This window comes from Cheilinus undulatus, linkage group 5 (genome assembly GCF_018320785.1).
Source record: "Cheilinus undulatus linkage group 5, ASM1832078v1, whole genome shotgun sequence".
In the NCBI taxonomy this organism is placed as follows: Eukaryota; Metazoa; Chordata; class Actinopteri; order Labriformes; family Labridae; genus Cheilinus; species Cheilinus undulatus.
Genome location: NC_054869.1, coordinates 23891976 through 23916376, shown reverse-complemented (window position 1 = coordinate 23916376; position 24401 = coordinate 23891976). Strand labels below are relative to the sequence as shown.

Genomic DNA, 24401 nt, shown 5'->3' with positions numbered 1-24401 from the left:
GTACAGTCCTCTTTACAGTGAAACGTCTAACTCTTATTAATGCAATATTTCTGTAGGATAAACATCTTGAAGGTCAGCATACAATGACTCAAACACCTAGTGAAAAATGTCCAAAGAGATTACAGGACTTTGATAATCTCTGCCTACTGCGAATGCCTGTCCAATAGACCGAACAGATATCTGCACGGATAAAATGACCTGAGCAAACACATGTAGTGTATGTCACACCTGTAGCAGTCATGAACCAGACCCATGCGAAACCAAGCCAAGTTTTATGAGTGAAAACCAGCTGGAACCAGCTGCAACTAACTGTACTAAGGGTAAGCCTATGAAAACCAGTTGGAACCAGTCACACTTTGCTGGATATAGCTGGAGGAAGTAGAAATTTCTTGGGTCAAGCTAGGACAACTAAGAGTCAAACCATCTAAAACCAGCCTATGAGAAAACATCGGGTATAGCTGGCATTAGTTAGAATATGTACTAGCCGGTAGAAATCATTAACAACAGTGGAACAACACCAGAAGAGACCAGTTTGACTATTCTTTAACCACGATGTACAGGTTGTTTGTTTTAAACTTATCATGACAAGGCCAAAGGAAGTTGTTTTGAACATGAAGAAGATGGTTCTGAGCGCTTGGTCTGTCTGAAACATGAGACTTCTGTGAACATGAAGTATCCAGCTGGATACTGATATCTGATGTGACCTACAAGTGTTTATACTGAGTGAAATGTATTGTTTTTTAAGTGCATTATATATGTGTGCTTAGATGAAGGAGTCAGAGTCTGGTCTGGAGGGTCTGGATGGAGATGCAGGAGCCCTCCGACTGGAGACAACACAAAAAACAAAACAAAAAAACAAACAAAAAAATAAGAATAGACAAACAGAGAGAGACAGACAGAGACAGACAATCAGTAACAGGCAATGGAGCTGTCAATTATACAGCTTATCATGATGCTAGAGAGTGGGCAGGGTCACATGGCGAGGACAGCTATCTGATTGAACGATGAAGCACACAGAGGTTATGAGAAACAGTGACATCACACAGACAGCTGACGTACCATTGGTGAACTCCTCACTGGTCACTGATAGAGATTCTGAAAAAATAACCATATATGGTCAATATGAGGGGGGAGGGATAGAGGGTGTGGCCACCTGCTCTGACACTCACACATCTGAGAGCTTCCTGTTTAGCCTTAAAAGGTACTGTTAGAACAGGATCACACAAACAGACAGACAGACAAGAAGACGAAGAGAGACATTCAGGCAGACAGGCGAGCCGGCAGGTACTCAGACATGAGGGCAGCTAGACAGGCAGAGACATAAAAGGCAGATGGGCAGTCACTGAGAGGAGCAAGAAAGAGTAAGAAAGACAGGCAGGTAGACAGATGCTAAAATTAAAAGTTAAAGAGACGGATCGAAAGTCAGCCGGAGACAGTCAGACGGAGACAATGAAAAGACAGGCAGACAAAGACAGACAAGTATTGACCACTTGCAGACGTGTGACCACCATGACGTCTCACTACAGTGGCAGCAGAAGTGCTGGTGTTGGCATAAAGCTAAAATACATTTTAGTCAATGTTCAAGTTGTAAAAGCAACATAATATAATTAGATTACTAAATAAAATGTCAGAGACCCTGTTAAATGAGATGAGTAACCTAGTGATTCAGAGAAACTTTCAAAGGCCTGACTGAAAGAGGTGTTGATCTGTAAAAAGGCAGTGAAAAAGCCTTGATGCCTGTGTAGTAGCTGTCCATGGGAATTCCTCTTCGTTAAATCTGTTAGAATTTCATATTATGCTCATCATGCATGCATTTGGTGGAAAACTACACAAAGGTTTAGTACTCTGTTTTTCAACATCTCATGGGGTCAAAGTCATCAGTATACAGGGTCCCGTTTTAAACAGGAAACATCAGTGTTTGCGAGCATTAGCGTTACACCAGTCATTGCATCTGTTACAAATTAGATGTAGCCATGGAAAATGCTGTTTTTCAAAAAAATATTTGCAGGTATTTAATTCTGACATTTAATTCTTTCCAAGCTTTCCTTGAAAGAAAAAAAAACTGCCGCTACTGCCATCCCGGCTCGGTCAGGACAGACATTGTGACGTCACATGCAAAAAGTCTATTAAGACAGACAGACAGACAAACTCCAGGTGGATGTATAAATGGTATCAGGTCATTACTACTGGTATCAGTTTCTTCTCTGTCTATCAAGTACAAAGATGATCCAGGAGGTGTTCAGCCTTTCTTAGCACAAACACTGAAAGCACAGCACTGCTAGCCTGTTTCTGTAAACATCTAAGTGAAGTCCAAACTAATACAAGACATTGAAGAACTTTAAGACTGCCTTTTTCATGTTTGAAATATCTAAAACAGCTCTCCTCTACTTCCATGTATTGTTTGAGGTGAAGCTAACACATCCTGGACACGTCTCTGCACTGGACTCACAGAAATAAAACTGGGTTTTCCCAAAATGTGGGACTGATCCTTTAACATTTTGAGGATGTGTATTCAAAGATGATGGAGTGAAAAGGTCTGGAGATGAAAAGAAGAAGATGAGCAGAGAAAAGGAAGAAAGACAGACCAGTCTTTCTTTTCCATGTCTGTGCAGGTTGTTTGTGGATCGCAGGTTTCGTTCTACAGCACCAACAAAGAAGAATCTCTACCCAGAAAACACATTCCTCTGAATATGAACTTCCATCTGCTCTAGTAAAACACTGTGTGGTGTCCAGTTCAGCGTAAATAATTAATAAATTAATACATTAATACATTAGTTAAAATCAAACCAACAGGACATTGGAAGCCTTCACCACACTGCCCTGAACACCTTGGCATTTTTAAATCAAGAGCATGCTGCATTCAGGTCACATTAGAGAATAAAGAATAAACGCTCATCCAGCTTGGTAGAGGTCTGTGTTGCCTTTTGTTAAAGGCTGGATGATTTGTTTTCATTATAAAAACTATTTTCTAATGTTTTTCAGGTACAAGTCTTTCAGCATTTGGTAAATGTCATCAAGGCTTACTTTAGTAAGCATACTAAAATAAGTGAAAACACCCACCAGACCTTAACTTGATGCACATTTACAACAAAATATTGCTCAGATTAGTGTTGACAAAAGATTATTAATGTGGAAAAATGATGGAGTTTGATCTTGTGCCACTCTCTGAAGAATCTGAAGAAATTTCCTCAGATCACAAAGATCATGTTTGATTGTGGTGTTTTTTTTATGTCAATTAGAATGTATTTATTTTATCCACAAAACAGTTTTAACACTCCTGAATGCAGCATCACTAAAAAGTCTTACTCACAACTTAATGCAAAATATCAGTTCCAGGGGATTGACAAAATCAACATATCACTGAGATACGTTTTTGATCATTAGACAAATACCAAACTTTTTTCAAACCATAAAGCCTTTTACAGTTATATGCACTTGTGTGCACCATCTGACTTAAAGAAAAAATTGAGGCATAACTTAATAATAACAGTATGAACAGCAATAGGCTTTGTTTTCAGAAATGAGTGAAAAGATTCAAAGTTGTGATTTATGTCCCAGTCAGTTAGGACTTTAGTTAGTATACATCTGTCCAAGGAATCACATGACCTCTCAATCTTATTAATAAACAGGAAGTCCATACAGAAACATCATCTAGAAGTTACATGTTCTGTAACACAGATGTTTAAGTTGATTTTCATGGTCTTTGTTAAATGTATATCCATATGAATAAATGTTTCCTTTACACTATGTATTCAGATATATATTTAAGCTAAGCTAAGCTAACCAACTCTATTAGGTCATTTAGATTGTTAGCATGTTTTGAATAAATAGATGTCTTTTAAATTGTAAATCAAACTTAGCTCAGTTGATGTTGTTACCTTCAATTTTAATATGCCAACAATATGAATTAATTTACTTCTCAGTCAGAAATTTATGTAAGCATGCTAACTTTAGCTTGATGATGTAGCTGAGTTAGCTAACAGTAAGTAACAGTAATCTCCTGCAGTAAAATGGCTCCCAATATCTTCCTCTTGTCTTTAGCTAGTATGTGAGTTAAGTTCCATCTTCTTTTAGTGATGAAGTAAAATGTTCAAGGTAAATATTGATGTGAGCTGTTGACTAACATCTAATTCAAAATATCTACACGCATCTATGTCAAAATCAGCTCACACAATCTGAGAATTTATGGAATCAATCATAATATCACTGTGGTGGTACAATGTAAAGGAGTCTTTGAAGGATTAAACGTGTGGGTTCATACATACAGAAGTAAATGCACCTCAGAAATACTGAAGCAGTTTACAGGTTTCTGTTTTAGTCTTTGAATGCATCGCACTGACAACGGTCACACTGGTAAACACCCAGTCTGTCACGTTTAACTCGTTTGTGTTTTACCTGGGGACTCCAGGTGGGGGTGCTCTATTGGGTCGAGAGGGAACAGAGGGCGGGGGTCCAGGGTCGGGAGACACTGCAGGGCGAGATGGGGCGGCACGGCCACCTGGACGGGGAGGACCAGGAGGGGCTCGACGCTGGGGAGTCGGACTTGACATGGGGGACCGACTGTAAATGCAGCAGAGAATCTCAGTGATCCTGACTTGTCATTATAAATGAGTGTATCAGCTGCTATGTTGCATTGCGTTACCTGCGCCCCGGCATCCCTGTAACCTGCAGCCAGGAGTCGTCCACAGGTGGAGGCATTGCTGTGGTGATGGTAGAGGTGCTGATGTCACCGATAATGCTGAGGCCCTCGCGCAAAGCATGATACATTTTCAGCATCTCATCACGGTGCATTGCCTGGGCAAGAGACAAAGAAAGAGATACAGAGCTTCAAGGTTTATCCTCTGAGAACTACAAACACTAAAACAAGATTAATTATGTATCAGGCTATTTTACTTAAATGTTTACTTTTTTCTGCAACTTAACAGTATATTCCTCACTAATAACACCTGTTTATCTCTGTCTCCTTACCTGTTCCTGGGACTCCTCCATCAGGCTGTTCTGGTCTCCACAGGAGTAGAGATGAGCCAGCAGGTCAGAGTGGATGAAATCCTTTGTCTGAGGAAGAAAAAGGTTTAAGCATCACTAAATGTACCAATCCTCTGTGTATACCTGTGTGTGATTGTGCTTCCCTTACATTGTTGACCATCAGATGCATGATGGTCTTGGGGATGAGGTCCCTGACAGTGCGATGGATGATGGACAGGTAAGAGTCCACCAGGTTCCTGACGATCTCAACCTGTCGCTCCAGCTGAGGATCCATACTGTGGATTTGCCCATCTCCACTCGCCTCCTCAGTCTCCACCTACAGAAACATGGCCATTATGCATGAATATTGTATATAAATAATATATATTTCACAAAAACCTTTACACATACAGCAAATTTCAACATGTACAAAAATATAATCTTCATTTTTGTAGAAATTAATGGTATGAAAAAAGACATCAGATCTCAGTATATAAGAGAGATGAGCTCACCTTCTCTTTGTCCTGTAGGAGGATAAAGAAGAAAAAAGCATGCATAGATAATTAAACATAGCTTAAAGCTCATATACAATAACAGCTAACAATAAGGGAATAACAAAAAGTAATAGTGAAGAAATGCAGAAACAACAAATGACAGAGTACTACTACAGTAATCATAATCATGTAAAGTTACAACACAACACATAATTAAACTCAGTAATGCTGCAGTGATAATGTAGTTATGTCATAAGAAATACTTCTGTTATAATGTATTTCTGAAATTATGACATAATAATACTGCATTATATATGTGCATAGACAGCAGTAATTAATAAGTCATACTGCAATGAAATTTAAGTAATAATGTAGATAAGAGGAATAAATGCTGCTGTAATAATTTGGTAGCCATAATACAGTCATACCACAGCATAAAAAAGAATATCACAGTAAAATTTTGCACTTGTCATGCAGTAGCAATAAAGTAATACTGCATTAAAACACAGCCCATAGGATGCATTCAATCTTGAGTATTTTTGTGGTAAAAATGTAGGAAAATAGCAGCAGTTATGTAGTTATGATACAGGAAAGTCATTTCATTGATGCTGTAAAAATGTGCCAATGTAGCTGTAGTAATGAGGCATACCACGCTGCGTTCAGGGTAGACTCCTGCTCGAAGGAAAGAAGCCTTCCAGCTGTCCACCTCCTCCTGAGACTCGCTGGCCAGCTCCAGCTGACGGTAGTCTTTATACACATTCCTGAAACATTTACAGTTAATTTGATAAGATGCTGTAGAAACAGCACTAACAGACGAATGTTTACTGCTGCTTAATGACATAAATCATGTCAGCTAAATGGACACAGTAAGTATTTGCATGTTGTATTTATGCACATCTTTCAAAATTTGTTTCACTACCGTCTGAACTCGGAATTTCCTTGCTTGGCAAGCTATTTGACTGATTACAAGAAATATAACTGATCTTCTGAAGATGCAACATTTGATCTATTTTTTGCATTGCTGTAGATAAAAATTGAAGAACTAGGTACAAGTCTACACACAAAAACCCCACCTGTGCTCAGTGTTGAACAGGGCAAAGATATGTTTGCTGGACATAAAGCTCTTCTCAATGTCTTTGAGTTTCAGGTTGTCAACAGGAAGCATGTACTTCTTCTCCTTCTCCTGCAGGGGGCAACAACATTGTGCATATGTGTAGCAGAGGGAGCAAGAAAAATCATCATCATAAGTCACTGTGCTGTGCTGTGTTACATGTATTACCTCATCATCTTTGTACCAGGACAGTGTCTCAGCAGTCAGGACGAACCAGTACTCTTTAGCTCCTCCCTTCATGATACCGATGTTGTTGATGGTAAGCCAGCCTTTGCGGATCACCTGCATATACACGTACAAAAATAAAATAAAAAACAAAACAAAACAAAAAAAAATATACACAAAAAGCTACAGTTTTCATAATAAAAAAATCTTTTAAATCTGCTTCACTAACTGTGCAGTGCTGAAGTGCTCCGAAACTGTAGAAAAGCACTGTAGTGTGTACACATCTTTACTGACATCACTCCCTTGCTGCACTGTATAAATTGGCTTTGTCTTCTGCAATTATTACACGCCAACACAAACACACACACTTTGAAACCACTCACCATGATCTCGTCCTGGTTGCCATAGAAACAGCAGAGGGGAATAATGAGAAAGAGTTAGAAGAAAATGTTAATAAATAAAAATCCCCCCATACTGTACTTTGTTCATTGTCCCCTGCAGTTACCAGCACAGACTCACCTGGTTTCCTGCCGCTTTCTTCTTGATCTGACTGCTCTTCTGCTGAGCACTGACACACGGACAGTAAAGGAGACAAATTATTATTTTTATGCTTCCCCATCTTGTCTTAGTCAGGATAACAGGTAAGTTACTGTGAGTCACTTAATCATAGATATGGATGTATCCTTTGGCCAGCAGGCATACCTGCAAACACTGAACTTTCACAGGCCTACTATAAATAGGCTAATTCATTAACAGACTAATAGCTGTGTTATGTTTCTCTGAGGATATCAAAGTTACCAGGTATGGTATGAATCACTTTGCACACACATGCAATCAACACACAGAAAATCCCAACCCCTCTGTCCCTGCAACCCCAAGCCTGATCTGGGGGGATGTGCACAGCTGAACTCTTCACAAGTCAAGGAGCAGGCTAGCCAAAAATGTCAGGACAGGATAGCACTCTGCTCTAATTTTTTGTCCAAATTTCTGCCTGTATCCCTTCTCTACATTATCATAATACTTTATCCATTTATTTATATAAAATTCAACACCTTTAGGTCTTGGTTGCACCATGCCGATGTATGCCGAACTATTACAGAAGTATTAAAAAAAAAAAAATTGATCATTAGCAGATGATAAAAGAATAAGCTGTTGCAGCACTGAGGCAGAAAGTGATGGGTGAAGTTTATATAGTCATGACCTCTGTTGTGTAGTGAAAGCAATGGTCAATGACGACCAAAGGGAGTCATTTAAACCATTTTCTGCTCATACTGGAACAGTATTACAAAGAAAAAGGCAAACAAAAAGTGCTAAATATTTCCAACAACTAACATGTATACTCAAATGTCTGGATAAAAACACACAGATTTAAAGTAAATCCCCTTTCATGTTAAAATCTGAATAACCGAAAACAAAGGAGAAAACGTATCTGTTATGTTTGCACGAGTGTAATTAGAATATGAATGGCACTGATGTGAAAACTATGTTGTAGGTGAATGCAAGACATTTAGGTTAATACTGAAATGAAAAAAAAAAGTTTTGTCTTCACATTAAGAAAAAATAATGATGAACAAGTGCATAAAAAAAACCCAAAATAAGGAAATAAATTGTTAGACCTCAAATTTCCAGGGGAGAACCCCGATGCTGTGTTTCTTACTTTGCAAAGCCAATGAAGTCATCATGGTTTGTGTTAATGTAGGACAATTCAATGTCAATCAGGAGCATCACCTGAAGGCAGAGAGCAGAACGAAAAGATGGAGAGTCAGACAGATGATCATTATTTTATCAAATGAACATTTAAGTAATGCAGTAATAACTCTTCCCTAATTAGACCCAGGAATAATTTTAAAATAAAACCTCCTCTTGTTTAAGGGAATTGACTAATCCTTCTGTCACTTAAGCCTTCTTCCTGTATTTTAAGATGATCTCAGTTGTTAATCCACTCGGACTGATATTTGGCTCTGTGTTTGAAATGTGTTTACAAGTGTGAAAGATGAAAAAAATAAGCAGCACATATAAGTTTGATCGGCAGCCATCATGGAAGCATAACTAATATTCTCCAAGGTTTCTACCTAGTCGAGATCCATGGATGCACTGACAACTATCGCTGGATTACTTTGTTATGGAAGAAAAGTAAAAACTAGTGATTCTCGGGTGAATGATGAAGTATACAGAACGACATGACACAGTTTTCACACTGACAGGTAGGTTGGAGGACTGACCTGGTCTTTGGTGCGACTCTCTCGGTCTCTGATGTGCTGAGTGACGATTCTCTCCATCTCCTCTCTGAGCATTGGATACTGAGCCAGCTGTAGAACAGAAACACAGGTAAGTGAGATACTGAACCACACGGGTATTATCAAAACTTAATGTTTGAGCACAAAAAGATTAGAAAAAGCTTCACAGGAACTTCAGACAACAGAGGATCAACTGCACTAACAAGCAGCAACAAATAGTCATCAACAGTATAAAAAATGAAACATTCATAAATAAAAGAATAGTAAAAAGGTACCTAGATATAGTTTAACGTAATAAACACAAATACACACAAATAGCACAAGTTAGAGGACTATGATATGCATAATTACAAATAAAAATTATTATTATTATTATTATTATTATTATTATTATTATTATACAACACTTAATTCCAAGTGATATATTTTTGAGAGGTATTTAATGAGTGATCTTTTACTATACATATCAATCTGCCTCAGGCAGGCATTCTAAGAAGTTTCAATCTGTTGTTAAATTGTATGTCTTACTACTATTTCTGCTTATATAAATGGTGTTTAAAACAATACTACACTCAAGGTTGAGATGTTGCCCTGACATCACTGCTGTGATTATTTTTATGACTGAATCAGAGTAGTGATGAGTTTCAGAATAACATTATTCTCTCTTGTGAGAAAATACCCAAGTAAATAAACAATCAATGACATATCATAACAAGCAGTATAATGAACTCTCAAATTAATATCACAATACTGGCAGTACTCTTATAGTAGTAATACCAGTAGTAGTAGCAGTAGTAGAAAGGATGGTAGCAGTGATTGTAGAGGTAGTAGTCATACCATGGTAGCAAAAATAGAGACAGTACAAAAACTTTCTCTGAACACTGGCTAATAATTCTGTGTACAACTGTGGATCATAGTGGTTATAGTAGGAAATTACCTCACAGAATCAGATACTTTGGATACTTATTGTACTTTGGCTAGCTGTTGTGTAGTACTATTTGCAGAGGTGGAAAAAATGCATGACTATTGTTCTCAAGAGTAAGTACAGTTATTCTGGTTAAAGTTTACTGGAGTGGAAGTAATAGTACTGAGTAGCTACTGAGGAGTTGAACACATTATGATCTTTCCTTATTGGAAATAACAAGAGAAATGATCTCCAGCCAGGTTGTTCAGGTAAAGTCACACCTCTATAATGAAGTAAAATTCACAACAAAATTGACATGGTTAATTGAACTCATACAGTGTTAAATTTAGCACCAAGCTGGCTATATTGGCCTACACTAATAAAGATGAAGTACACTTCTGAAAGTATTAAATATTTTACAGTATGGCAGAGCTGCAGTTACTATTGAATATCTGTGGCAGGCTGGGTCTCCTCTTGCAAGAACAAAGAAGACAGAGTCAGCCTCCTCGCAAGGCAATACATACTAATGAAGAACACTATGCATCCTTTAGGAAAACCTGAAGTCAGCCTATTACTCAGTGGATAACTTCACTCATGGTGCAGCTGTGTCTCACATAAATAACAACAATTTACCAGAAACATGACCAACAGAACCCCAGCAGGGATCACTGTACGACAGGCAACATTTAAAACACAACTAAGGACATATAAATACATCTAAAATACAACTAAATGATCTGTCCATGGACATCATGGAGAACTCTGGCCATACACAAACACACTAGATTTGATATTTTCAGATTTTCCCTGACCTGTCTTACAGACTGTCCTGTAATTTTAAATCTGTTCAATGTTTTGTAATTACCTGCCTTCAGACATCAAGATGAAGTTTAGCTATTGCGCTAATTCAGAAATATTTATATTAATGGCATATTTACATTGTATTGTGCATTGATTTTTTGATCACTGCCTTAGTGTTGTGTAGTAGTTTCAGTTATAGTAGTAGCAACAGTAGATAAAGTAGCAGTGGTAGAATATTTATACCTTCTGTGTACACTGCCTCACAGTGTTGACCAGCTCACTGATCACCATATCAACACACTTCTGACATGGTTCCTTGATCTGAGCAATCAGACGCTTCACGATAGTCTCAAAAGCCATGTCAGGTGTAAAGAGACCGGTCCTGCACAGAGAGCACGGGGGAAAAAGGTCAGACTTCGGTAATATAACACATACACATACATACAACAGATCACGCCTTAAATTTAAACTCACCTGATTCCATGTATGTTTTTGATCGCATAGCTGATCTCTTTTCGCAGAGTCTTCTCATCACTTTCCAACTGCACACACATAAACACAGTTACACAAATGCTACACACAAACTCATGCTACTGCTCGACTGATTCTTATCCCACTTCTGATACCTCACAAATCTAAATGGAATACAGCCGGTGTTTGTGTGAAAACTGTTATTTTATGATTAATTTCCTCCTCTGACACACCAGCATGTCTGTTGCATGTGCAATCTTGTGTGTAAATGTGTTACCTTGACCAGCTCAAAGGGGAAACGCTCATGGAAAATTCTGTTGATCTTCGCTCCCCCAGAAAGCTCGTAGGTTTCCACCTGATCTCCAGATCCTTCAATTCGCTTCTCAAAGTCCACAGCAAACTGCTGCACCATCCTAAAAGAATGCGAATACATGTTAACATGTGATAAGTGATGTTATGCAATAAATGCTGTCCAGTCAAATGCATTTGATATGTGATCAGAAATGGCACCTCAGTTGGCCAATATTTTTTGCATGAACTTTTGTTGAGTGGTTTAATTTTTACTTAGGAATCACACTTTGTACAGTTTTTAAGCACAAGCATGCATTATGTTGTGTTTACTGTGTATCTATAAAGTAACTGACTGCAACAGGGCCTTGGTCTTGCGCCCTGGGTCATCTGGTCTGAAGTTCTTGTACTCCTCCACCTCCTTCTCGATGGACAGCAGCTGACTCTGCAGTTTGCTGCGCAACCCTGGCAGTGTATCTCGGATATGGTTGGTCAGTTGCTGGGTGAAACAGAGAAATGCTATTATAAAGGAAGTTCTATAGCCCTATATGAAATCAATTCTTGTTGACTGATCACCATTTCATTACACTGTCTAATCCTGACCTAAACATCACACATGGTAAAGATACGGTAGAAGCAATAACAGTGCACAATATGTTTTATTTGGCTGAATGTCAGCTGGTTTTATTAAATTATTTGGCAAACAGCTATCATACAGTTGTCTGAACATATATTTCTTGAAGGTCATAACAGACTTTCTCATTCTGATTTTAAAGGCGAATCACCCTGCATGTTTCTGTTTACCTGGTTGAGGATTTTCTGCAGGTAGGCGGTGCCCATGCGGTCAGCCAGGTGTCGGTATGACGGGTGTGAAAGGAAGAACTTCCTCTCTGCCTGCAGAGCTGCGTTGATGTCTTTCTTCCCATCAATATCCTTCTGACTGCGATTGACCACCCCAATGTATCCTGATACAATGAGAGTCTGTTAACACTACTACATGCACGCCTAATAGTCTGGCGTTTTAACTGCAGAACAGTGGCTCGGTACTGTCTTATGTGTCAGTGTCAGATAAGGAGGTAAAAATCACACTGCAGAAACAGTCTTTGTTTATGTTTTTCAAGGCAAATATTCACAATCAATGTTGAACATAAAAAGGAAGGAACATGTTTTATCCTTCAATAATACAATTAAGAAAACATAAAATAAGATAACACTTAATGGACAAAAGTATTCAGCCACCTGACCATTACACCAACATGGACTGTAATGAGATTTTACTCAAATACATGTACTTTAATGAGGAGTTGCCCCTCTGCAGCTATAACAGCTTCCATTCTTCTTGGAAGACTTTCCACAAGATTTGGAGTTTTTTTGTAGGAATGTTTGCCCATTCATTCTTTAGATCATTTATGAGGTCAGGCACTGATGTTGGACGAGAATGTCTGGCTCGCAATCTCCGCTCCAGTTCATCCCAAAAGTGCTTAATGGGATTCAGGTCAGGGCTCTGTGCAGGCCAATCAAGTTCTTCCCCACAGGACACATCAAACCATGTCTTTATAGTCCTTGCTTTGTGCACTGGAGCACAGTCATGTTGGAATAGAAAAGGGGGTTCCCCAAACTCTTGACACAAAGTTGGAAGCATAGCATCGCTCAAAATGTCTTAGCATGCTGAAAATTAAGGTTGCTCTTCAATGGAGATAAGGGGCCTAGCCCAAACCCTAAAAAACAGCCCCACACTATTATTGCTCCTCCTCCAAACTTCACGGTTGACACAATACTGTCAGGCAGGTAATGTTCTCCAAGCATCCTCCAAACCCAGACTCGCCCATCTGACTGCCAAACAGAAAAGTGTGAGTCAGCATTCCACAGAACACATTTCCACTGCTCAAAATTCGAGTTTCAATGTGCTTTACACCACCATCCAACACTTGGCATTAGACTTGGTGATGTGAGGCTTGCATGGAAATCCTTTCCATGAAGCTCTATTGCTTACATTAATGCCACTGGAAGTTCATAACTCTTCAGCTATGGAATCAGCAGAGCATTAGCGACCTTCATGCACCATGTGCCTTAGCAGTTGTTTGACCTCGCTTTGTGATTTTACGTGGTCTTCCAATTTGTGGCTGAGTTTCTGTTGTTCCTAAACATTTTTGAATAAATATCACCTGCATGACAATGAAATATCCAAGAGGGATGCAATTTCATGAACTGTCTTCTTGCAAAGGTGGCATCCATCACGTACCATGCTTGAAGTCACTAAGCTCTTCAGAACAACAGATTTTGTATCACAAATGTTTGTTGATGGAGACTGCATGGCTAAGTGCTTGATTTAATACACCTGTAGAAACTGGTCTGATGAAAAATTTGCATTTAATTTATAAGTTTGGCCAAATACTTTTGTCCATATAGTGTACCATTTAGTGCACAAGGTCACACAATCAACACAAGCCAAAAGTTCTCTATCGGAGCTTTAAGAAATGCCTTGACTCTCTTGAAGTTTTCATTCCTGTTTTTTTTAGCTAGAAAGATTTTCAAACCATGCCTCAGCTTATCTTTTCAATCACAAGCATTCATCTGTTGTCATCATCTTGTCTAGACCAAGAGGCTGCCGCTTGTTTATCTCCAGGTTTTTTCCAGGTTGAAACTTAATACTATGATTGTTTAACTTGGAATGACTTTGTAACTACTGCTTTGAAAACTGAAGCAAAACTTATAAACTTACAAAATCAGGAAAATGATAAGACATCATAACACACTACTGTGGTGAAGCGTTTCTGTACCTCTGCGTAGTGGCAGCAGTTTGTTCTCCAAAATGTCTCTGGCGTCGGTTCCTTCATCCATCAGATCCAATTTGGTGATCACACCAATGGTCCTCAGACCTGAGCACACATATTCAGTATTATTTATTTCCATCAACTTCATGATAAGCTAGTTAACAGTTTTTCTCCATTGGTTTGGCTCATTTCTTGAAACAGAAATTACTTTCTCAAAACTCTAAGATCATTGGCAAAACAGTCTTACAGTTCAGCACAACACCATACATCACTTGCAAAAGCTCGTATCCCTCCAAAAACTGTTCACTCATGCTTCACAACTAAATTTCTTTCCCATATAAATAGTCAGTGCCACCAAAAATGCAAAGATCCTTCTCAATTGCTTTGGCTCATTTCTTTAAGCAGACCAAACATTCTCAACACTCTTGGTGCTTTTGCCAAAATGACCTGGATGGTTCAGAACAACACTATGGTTGACACCTGCAACAGCTCATATCTCTCCCAAAACTGTTCACTCATGCTTAAAAACTAAATTCTATTCTCATATAAAGAGTTTTGCCCCCAAAATGCATTGTCCCTTTGGCATTGTGCAAGCACTGCAAGTAAAAATGTTTTGATGTTTTGTCATTATGGCAGATGACCATTGAAATATCCCTCATGTCCACCTCTCAGTCTTAGCCCAGTCCTTCATTGACAGTGGTTACTGTGCTAGTCTTTTTTTTGTCTAGCTAACAGAATAAAATTGTGCATAATACTCAAAAAAAAAAAATTATATATATATATATGATTTTATGATTTCACGGTACTGTAAGAATAGCCTCCAAGGTTTGACATCACACATTGCACTCATACTGCCAAGGAAATTGGAACTTTTTATTCACACACATTACTGTAAGTAACTTTCATACATAAGAGTAAAAAGAAAATGTATACAGCATAACATTCTGTAATATAAACACAAAAACAAAAAACAAGCTCTATATATACATGTTTGGCAGCATTCACAATCATGGACAACACCTGTCAGGTAAGTAAACACAGTTTGATTGGTCATCTGAGATGTGTGAAACTCCTCTTTTGTTACTAAAGTTCTAGTTTCACCTGACTGTCAATCAATTTATCCAATGTTTCAAGAGGTTCATGTATGGTATTCATGGTTTTACAGTATGCTCTTGACTAATTTTGACAATTGAACAGACTATTGTGCATGTGATGACTTATACAATGAAATGACGCTCACATGTTTTGGAGAGAACAACCATTAGACTGAGAAGTCAACAATCAGTTTAGATCAACAAGATCTATTCACTTGGAAATTGTGCTAAATGCAGGCTACTTGTACTTAATCATTTGCAAAGACGCACTGAGACATTGAGACATGTACTAAGACATTTGCAATTTGATAAATGAAGGAGATTCTTCAATTCTTTTGTGAACAATTGCCAAGTAGTTTGGAGGTTTGTCCATGTTATTTTAAGAATGTAATTTCTGTTTCAAGAAATGAGCCAAACCAATGGAGAAAAACTGTAATGTAGATTATAAGATTTAAGTGCCCTGGGAACTAACATGTGAGAGGGATCCTCTTTTGTTTAGTGTTTCTGTGGGTGTCAATGCTTAACCTGTGTTAGCAAGTGTCAAAGTATAGGGGGTTTAATGGGTGAAAGGGTTAGATAACACAAATAAACATGTGGTGGACTCTCACCTTGTGGGTCAACCTCCTTGGCAACTTTTAGTGCATCAGAGTTGGCCAGATCAGAGTTGGCAGGGGACACAGCCAATAGGAGGCAGTTTTCCTTGGTAATGAACTGCATGAGCATGTCTTTGATCTGATACTCAATGTCTGCCGGCTGGTCTCCAACAGGCACCTTTGTCATCCCAGGAAGATCCACCAGGGTCAGGTTCAACACTGAGAACACAAAAATAAAGGCATTCACTTACATTCTAGTTTAAATAAAATTCTAATGTCACTGCAGTGCTCCAGGATTTAGCTTTACAAATCAAGGGAATCTCACAAGCATTATCATTTTACTTACTTTTGTTTAATCTAAAACAAAAAAGACAGAAAAATTTAAAATTAGTGTTACCTGTCCATATGTTTATTTCAAAACATAATTGAAAGCCAGTTAGCTACAATAAGACAACCGCTATCTTAAGTTTTCAGCCACTTATTGACAACAACTGATGCTAGCTTACAAACTAATATTCAAGTAGACATATTAAGAGTTAAACCCAAAAATAGCATGCCAAGAGAATGAAAGAAAGAAAGACAGACAGATGACAGTCAGACAGATGGACAGATGACAGATAAGTAGATAGATAGATAGCTAGCTAGCTAGATAGATAGATAGTCCAGATGTGTAAAATACCATCTAATTACCAGAGAACTGCCACAATATTACGAGGAATTGCTTGGTAATTCATACATTTTTACTTGCAAAATACTTCCTTAAAATTACTGAATTATTACTTGGTAAAATGCCAGCTTATTACTATGTTATTACCACCATTCACTATGAAATTACAATGTTATTAGGGTCAAATAAGTGCTACTGAAAAAGCTTGATAAACCTTGGATCACTTGACAAGCAACACTGCCTATTGGCAGTGTTAGTCTATTGGGAGCTTGTGTTGTCTTTTAAGAGCTAACTGCCAATCAAATATATTGTTTTGTATTCAAATATGTCAGTCCTGTTCAGATTTTCACTGATAGTGTTCTCTAAGTCTTTATATACCATGCAGTCATGAACGCTAAATGTGGGGCAACAGCAGTACCAGGGAAAATACCCGCTATGTATTTTACCATGTGGTGAGTAGACTCGAAGGTTTATGGGGACTGGACTGATTCCTTTGTTTGCTCCAGTGACACGATCAGTTTCAGCTTCAATCTCCTGACGAACTTCATCAAATTCTGTGAACTTCTTCCCTTTACAGTGCAGGAACTCTGCATATTCTGATCAAGTGATGCACAACATGAGAGAAATAATCAGTAGCATGATCAGGTTAATTATGTTATTTGTGTATTTGGGTAGATTCTTACCTGTTGGACAGTTGATAAGCTGCAGCACCAGGGGGCGGCGAGTCACAATGCCAGAGCCACGGGGGAGAAAGTCCCTAAAAGAAAGGGAGACACAATAGAGGAGAGAATGAGGATAAAGGAGCAGAAGGTGGAGAAGGAGAGAGAAGATGGAAAAGAAGGGGGGGGGGTAAGGGGAAAGAGGAGAGGAAAGAGCATTGGAAGAGTAGGAGAGGAGATGGAGATAGGAGGATAAAGAGGTAACAGGGAGGAGAAAAGGACAATTGAGGAAGCGAGAAGGAGAAAATGGGGATTAGACAGGAGAGGTGAGACAAAGAAAAAGAGTGAAATGAAAGATAAAGGAGAAAAGGATATGAGTTGTAGAAAGGAGGGGAAATAAGTGAGAGGTATAGATAAAGTGGACACATTTGTTGTAATGGACAGGAGCAGTCTATCAGCCCATTGTAAATATAAAATGTATAACTGTAGGTGGTAGTCTTTGCTTCTATATACATTTACGCAGTGCATATTTTAATTGGCTGACATGCTTACAGACATAGTGGTGTCTATTTTTATCTTTATGCTGCTCTGTTATAATGTCTGTTTATATCTAAGTCATCCAGAGCATCTAGAAAACAGAGTGAAATCCCCTCTATGTACAGTGTAAACAAAAACCCCATCAAACCTATTCTGAGATTATATTAACCATGTTGTATTATCACATTACAAGACATTTAACAGTGGAACACAGCACTAGATTTAATTTTACTCCTCAAAATTCTACAATAACATTATGATACATGTACATGTGAGCAGCATCTATATGTGAATCCTTCAGAGCAGCTCGAAGAGGAACGTCGTCACGACATCCTCAGAGTGTGTGTGTGATGGTGTGTGTGTGTTTGTGAAGTAATGGCTGCAGTCAGTGACTCCACTGCAGTCAGCTCACATGCTCACACATACACACCCACACATTCACACACATTTACGCACATCACGCTGTTATTGTCATGCAATGCTGCTTCAGCCTCACTGAGTCATGTGACCAAAAGCAACCAATTAGAGGAGAGGAACAGAGAGAGAGCCTACTCATCCTCAGGCTGAGGAGGAAGATAAAAATATTCAGCCAATCAGGCGTTAGCATTTGCAGGAATTGAACTATAGACCTTAGATATTATGTTTTACATATGTATTTATCATTTTTATTTTTAATATCAATATTTTGTGGTATTGTAGTATTAGAATGACAGATGACACAGGAAGGGAGTGCATTGCATATATTATATTCAAATGGTACAAATCCAAGTTGTGCTTACATGTTAATGCATGAAAAAAATAATTTAAAACTTAGTAGTTAAATACTACAGGATGATGTTTGAGTTATCTTTATTTTCTGTACAGTTTGGTTGGCAGCTCAGTATAGATGACTTTGCACAATCATTACCATGACGGTATTTACTTCTGGAGTCCCTCACAGATCTGTTCTTGGACCTGTATTTCTTAATTGCATATTTATCTAAAAGCTCATATTTGTGTCAAATTAATGTTGATTAAGAATCAACATTAATTTTAATTTGCCTGTTCATTTGGCAAACAAAACCTGATCAGATCTGACCTGGTGTTTTGCTGCTAATGTTTTGTTTTTGGCTCAAACTTTATGGTGTACAGCTGCATTAAGTACATTTCTGTCTTGCTGGTTGTGTTAGCATAAAGCAAGTATGCCCAGACTATGGCTTGGGGGCTAAATGTGGCCGGCAGTCCATTTTTGATCGGCCTGCAGTAAGATCCAAAATTTTATAATGCCCTGATGGATTACAGCAGCAAGTAGCATTCCAGGTGTGGGGCCAGTGGTAGCCTAACCTGACACACCAGATGGATTTATTTCACACATCCGTCTGGAAAACCTTCAGTACTAAGCATTTGGGAAAGGGCAGAGGATTTCAAAAAAACTCGGAGTGTGACTGGGTGAAAGTTCTGTCTGTCGCATCTTTACGGGCCAATCAGAGGAACAAAACACGTGACTTAGTCGCGACCGAGGTGTGGGTGTGCAGCTACCAAGGAATAATGCAAACCATGGCGACTATAGTCATGTCAGTACACAACTTTTGTCGTTTTTGAAAAGAAAACAACTCACTGCTGTTCTTGGATCTTCTTTTAACGAAGAAATGTCGTAAAGTTCTGATAAATCTGGTGCTTTAGCAGCATCCATGCTAAGCTCTTCCACCATAATTGCACTGGCCTCTTGTTGCTGCTTGCTTACGTCATGACTCTGACCGCACCCGAAAGTACTGCCCCTCGACGCTGATTGGTCCTGTCACTTTCTAACCGGGCCCAGACGGTTCAGATGGGAGCTTTGCAAGATGGATTCCCCAGTGAGAAACATGGAAATTGGCGTATCCATCTGCTTTGCAAGGTTAGTGGTAGCCTGGGCCAGCCAGGGCTGCTTGAAATCTAACTGGCTTCCAGCAAATCCTTAAAATGACTATTGACTATTTGCCTTGCCAGCCATTTACTACCTATTTAGGCATGCTCAATCACTAAGCATATCTTAACCTAAATTAGACTGGTTTTACTAACTGTTACAACTTTAATATCCTCAAGGTGAGGTATAAGAATTTCCTCACAGGAAAAAGTTTGGACACCCCTGGCATAAAGTAAAAAAACAAAACAAAAAAAGCTTAAGGATACAAAAAACCAGTCAACTATTCATTGTTATAAGTGTATCTACTGAAGGCTGGAGCCAATTCCAGCTGACTAGATTAATCTAGTCTCAAGGCAGAAACAGACAGTAGATGGACATTTAAAGTCAAGTTCAAGCCATCAGTTTACCTCCATGTCTTAAGACTGTTAAAAGAAACGAGACTTGACCTCTGCTGCAAATAAAGTCGTTGGAGACATGCTAAAGACTGCAGTACCTCTAATGAACACTTGAGGCTGGCTCCAAAAGTTCGTCAATGTCCCATAGACCCCCATGTTTAAATCTGCAATTTCACAGCAGACATATTTACAAACTGGTACAAAAAATTGCTTTAATCTTCACAGCTAAATTTTCTACCATTGAGGACAGTAAGAGGTCACGACTAAGTCACATGTTTTGTTCCTCTGATTGGCCCATAAAGATGTGACAGACAGAACGTTCATCCAATCACACTCCGAGTTTTTTTTCAAATCCTCTGCCCTTTCCCAAATGCTTAGTATTGAAGGTTTCCCAAATGGATGTGTGAAACAAATCTATCTGGTGTGCCAGGTTAATAAACCCCCACACAAACAGAAAAGGCAGAACACTTGTAGCCTGAGAGCAAAAACAGAGAGCTCAACTGTCTAGCTTCAGTCTGGGCCTTGAGAGCAGCACACTTTATCTTTTATTCTTTTTCTGAATCATTCAGACACTCCTGTTTTTTTGTTTTTATTTTTTAATCCATGCATGTCTGATTACTATGATGGTCCCTTTTAACTCTTTTGGATGTTACTCTAGATCTAACAAGACACTTGAACACATCATACGAAGTTTCTGCTGTTTGAAATTGATGTGGATTTAGGACCAAGAACAAACACAGGTAGAGCTCAGAACATGAAGAACAGCAGAAAAAGACACAGCCAGCCCAGGCATCACTCTGTTTTCACAGATTCAGCATAACAATATAAGTGAGAAAGCACAGGACTGAATGTTGGAATCACAAGTGTTCAGGTTTCATTTGAATTACAAGAAATATTCTGAGTGGGTTTTTCTAGGGACATGACAGCCCACAGAGGCTGAACACAATCTGTTGTGATGCAAACTCATCAGCAGCCATCTGATGATTTAACTTTCAATTTAACTTCCACTAGACAGCGTCTCTTAACTCCACTTTTTTACTTCTTGAGTTGCTAGCCAGCTAGAAAACAATCACAATGTAAAAAAAAAAACCTATAGACTTTGTTGTCGTTAGAAAAAAGCCAGTTGTCTATGAAACTGGTTATGGATAGACTGTATAGCTAAAATTTTACTGAAACATTTGTTGGAGAAGTAGGGATCACATTTCCTCACAATATTGGACAATGTCATTGCATATTGCAGAAATTCCTCTTATTCAGGGCTTGAAAAAAACTTACCAGCCTTCTCTTTCAAGATTTTATGCATAGCCATGTCAAAGCTTTATCTCTGTTCATTTGAGCTCATGTTTTGATCAGTCACCATAATTATTAACACCTGAAAAAATGCTATGGATATCAACAGTCATCAGCTCCAAAAACTAGCCTTTAGTTAAGCTGCACGCTGAGACTATGACAGAAGAAGTTAATGTTGTCTTAGGGTGCAAATATAACAAAATATGATATTGACAATGATAACATTAGAAATATCAAAGTTGATGTTATTTAAAACAATAAAAATAAGTGTCAACGTATTTTTATATATAGAGAGAGAGAAAGATAAATGTATTATTTCATGCTGGTGTATACATTAAATATATATGTAGATAAATACAGTGCACGTACCCATATACTATATGTCCTAAAATATATAACATAGCTTAATACTTACCATAAATCTGCACTGTAAACTTATTTCCAAGAACTTTGTTTTCGCATTTTCTTTTTTTCATGAGCTTCTCTCTTCTTCTGTTTCTTTTTTATCAAAATGTCTTGTTGATTATATTTTTGTTACAAAGTCTAATGATTATATTTTGAGGTTTAATTATAAGCTGTTCTGGCTTCCTACCCACCAGCTCATTCTGCACTTTATTCTTTCCCTGTTAAAGATGGATCAGTGTCATAACAAACTGTATAGCTCATGTGCAAATAAAAAAATAAATAAACAGGCAGTCTGAAAACACCTACAAGTCAAGCTGCTGCTAACATTAGCTTAGCAGGTGTCAGGATGCCTGATTCTTAAGGTGAGTATTCCTTCATTGTTTACAAGGTCTGTAAATCTGGCCTGAAAAAAAGTAAAATATATAAATTAATTAATTAATTAATTAATTAAAAAATGAAAGTCTGGTTCTGCAGTGTGCTGATCATCACTTTATCTCACACCTTGCCCTTGGTGTCAGTTTCCAGCATTGAAAATTACAGCATGGAACAAGATTTTTTAAATGAATGACATGAATGACAGTCAAAACCGGATTATAAACAAAGGATCAGTGGAATTCCCTTACAAATCTTTTTTTCATGTTTGGATTAGAAACAAGCAAAGACCAAGCATCAACGATAGCTACCAATTCACAACCAAAGGGTTAGGGGTTTTTGGGTTGAGACTGGGTTTATGTGGCTTTATCTCCTTTTAGAGTAAATCACTGTTATCAGATTATTACATGTCTGCCTATTTCCAATTTTAGTATTAGCATATCAGCAAAGGAAAAACATTTTGATACTAAGCTCACAATTTGTAACACCTATGACTGATGATTTCTTGTTTTTTTAACAGTAGTTCAGATCGATCTGTGTACTGAAATCTGATGCAAATAAAAGCCCTCATTAAAGATGACTTTTTCAGGACTTTTTCACCTTAAAGCATAGAAATGGCATATTATGGCCCTTCCAGCTGGCTGACTGAACTGAAATAAAGCTCTGCAGCAGGGCAGTACAAATCTTCAGTCAACATCACTTCAAATGAGCCAAATATTATAACAAGTGATTCGAAGATGCAGTCACACTCTGAATCTATTTGTGGTTGTTACATGCAATTGAATGACACTGTGAATGGAGAATTCTATATGCCTTGTTCCTGATTTTGACATTAAGGCTCTGTCACATAAATAGAGAAGAGGCTGTTCAATTTATTCAGCTGCTGAGCAGGCCTGTCTTTGGCCGGGCGGCTCCCTCTGACAGCGTATTCAAACTGCCCTACTGGGGGGCGCAAGACGATGGTGGGCTTAGTCTGGATTTGGGCCTGGTTCGGTTAGGACACACAGACAGGAAGGGGGACTTACTTGCCCACGAAGTTCTCCAGCACGGAGCTCTTCCCGGCGCTCTGCCCGCCCACCACCGCGATCTGTGGCAGGTCGAGGTTCGAGTTCTGGCCGATGGAGGCAAAGGCATCCTGGAGCCGGTTAACCAGCGGGATGAGCTCCTCCATCCCCCGGTTCCCCATGACGGCGACACGAGAGAGAGAGAGAGAGAGACAGGCGGAGAGAAACAAACAGGCAGGTGGAGGAGAGAGAAGAGGTGGGGGAGCTGGAGGCTGCTGGTGGAGAATCAGTCAGACAGACAGGCAGCAGTGAGACAGGCAGGGATGCAGCAGATGGATGTCCGTTCTCCGGTCTCACATCATGACGCTCTCCTCCGCGTGCAGCTGATGGCCCCGATCAGCTGATTAATCAATGTATTGTTTGATGAACGGAGGAATTAGTGACGATGAGGATACTCCTGCTGTGACCTTCAGCTCCGCTCTCCTCCGCTCTGCAGGGAGGGACCGGCCAGCAAGACCAACACACACATCCGGTCAGTACCTTCACAATAAAACCAGAGGAGCCCCAGGTCTTCGTTTAGAAATCAAATCAACCAATAAAACAGTTATTTTCGCGGTCATTTCTGGAGATAAAATGTAAAGCTAAATACAGTTATTGGATTTTGAAAAAAAAAAATTTCGTAGTATTTTAAAGCAGGTTTAGGATTTCAATGCATCTTGTCAAACATTTTGTAACTGAATGTCATCAAAATTAACCTCCATCCCCACATAAGGACATTTTACAATTGATTACTTCCGTGTCAGCTATGTTTCTCATTTCTGTATTTTCTTCGTATTCATTAAACTTTATCATCTCATCTAAAAATGTTTAAAAGAGCTCAAGATCATGCTTTGGTGCTTCTGTAATCTCCTAGTCCCTAACGTTGCCGTTGCTGTAAAATTTTCGTGACAGTCATCAAGGTGAAAGAATTCATCTTTTTCTGAAATGTTCAGGTCTGACTTCCGGTGTGTTGGTGTTTCCCTGCAGCTCTATTACACGTGAGGATAGTGATGATGCACAACTGTGGTTCACCAAGGGAACAGCAGGAGGCGCCATAGAATAGTATTAGCCAAACTTAATCATGTGTAAAAATGTAATAAATAAATTAAAATCAGTTACTAATGACAGACTGATGGACTGCAGGATCGTCTTACATAATAAATCACAATTTTTCTCTCTTTAAACATGGCCAATCATCAGTTAGGGATATAGACTCGTGCATTAAGGACACATGAAATACACTAAAGTTGA

The 24401-nt window shown here is 38.7% G+C and overlaps 1 protein-coding gene across 2 annotated transcripts in view; it reads right to left on the bottom strand.

The window, feature by feature from the left end:
- The window catches only part of LOC121510014 (dynamin-1-like), a 28213-nt gene extending 4597 nt beyond the window's left edge, over positions 1 to 23616 (bottom strand). Inside the window, exons 1-23 of one of the 2 annotated variants that reach the window (XM_041787876.1) lie at positions 23133 to 23616; positions 17248 to 17321; positions 17011 to 17160; positions 15913 to 16116; positions 14217 to 14315; positions 12241 to 12401; positions 11793 to 11935; positions 11426 to 11561; positions 11152 to 11219; positions 10921 to 11059; positions 8958 to 9044; positions 8393 to 8463; positions 7255 to 7303; positions 7119 to 7130; positions 6739 to 6852; positions 6533 to 6642; positions 6109 to 6220; positions 5478 to 5489; positions 5135 to 5302; positions 4969 to 5055; positions 4643 to 4794; positions 4396 to 4560; positions 1060 to 1095 (exon numbers count right to left, since the gene is read on the bottom strand). In XM_041787876.1, coding sequence (XP_041643810.1) covers positions 1074 to 1095; positions 4396 to 4560; positions 4643 to 4794; positions 4969 to 5055; positions 5135 to 5302; positions 5478 to 5489; positions 6109 to 6220; positions 6533 to 6642; positions 6739 to 6852; positions 7119 to 7130; positions 7255 to 7303; positions 8393 to 8463; positions 8958 to 9044; positions 10921 to 11059; positions 11152 to 11219; positions 11426 to 11561; positions 11793 to 11935; positions 12241 to 12401; positions 14217 to 14315; positions 15913 to 16116; positions 17011 to 17160; positions 17248 to 17321; positions 23133 to 23293 — 2496 coding nt within the window. In that variant the 5' untranslated portion in view covers positions 23294 to 23616 and the 3' untranslated portion in view covers positions 1060 to 1073. The remainder of the gene's footprint in view (positions 1 to 1059; positions 1096 to 4395; positions 4561 to 4642; positions 4795 to 4968; positions 5056 to 5134; positions 5303 to 5477; positions 5490 to 6108; positions 6221 to 6532; positions 6643 to 6738; positions 6853 to 7118; positions 7131 to 7254; positions 7304 to 8392; positions 8464 to 8957; positions 9045 to 10920; positions 11060 to 11151; positions 11220 to 11425; positions 11562 to 11792; positions 11936 to 12240; positions 12402 to 14216; positions 14316 to 15912; positions 16117 to 17010; positions 17161 to 17247; positions 17322 to 23132) is intronic. The other variant, XM_041787875.1, reaches the window with a different exon arrangement.
- Between the last annotated feature and the right edge of the window lie 785 nt (positions 23617 to 24401).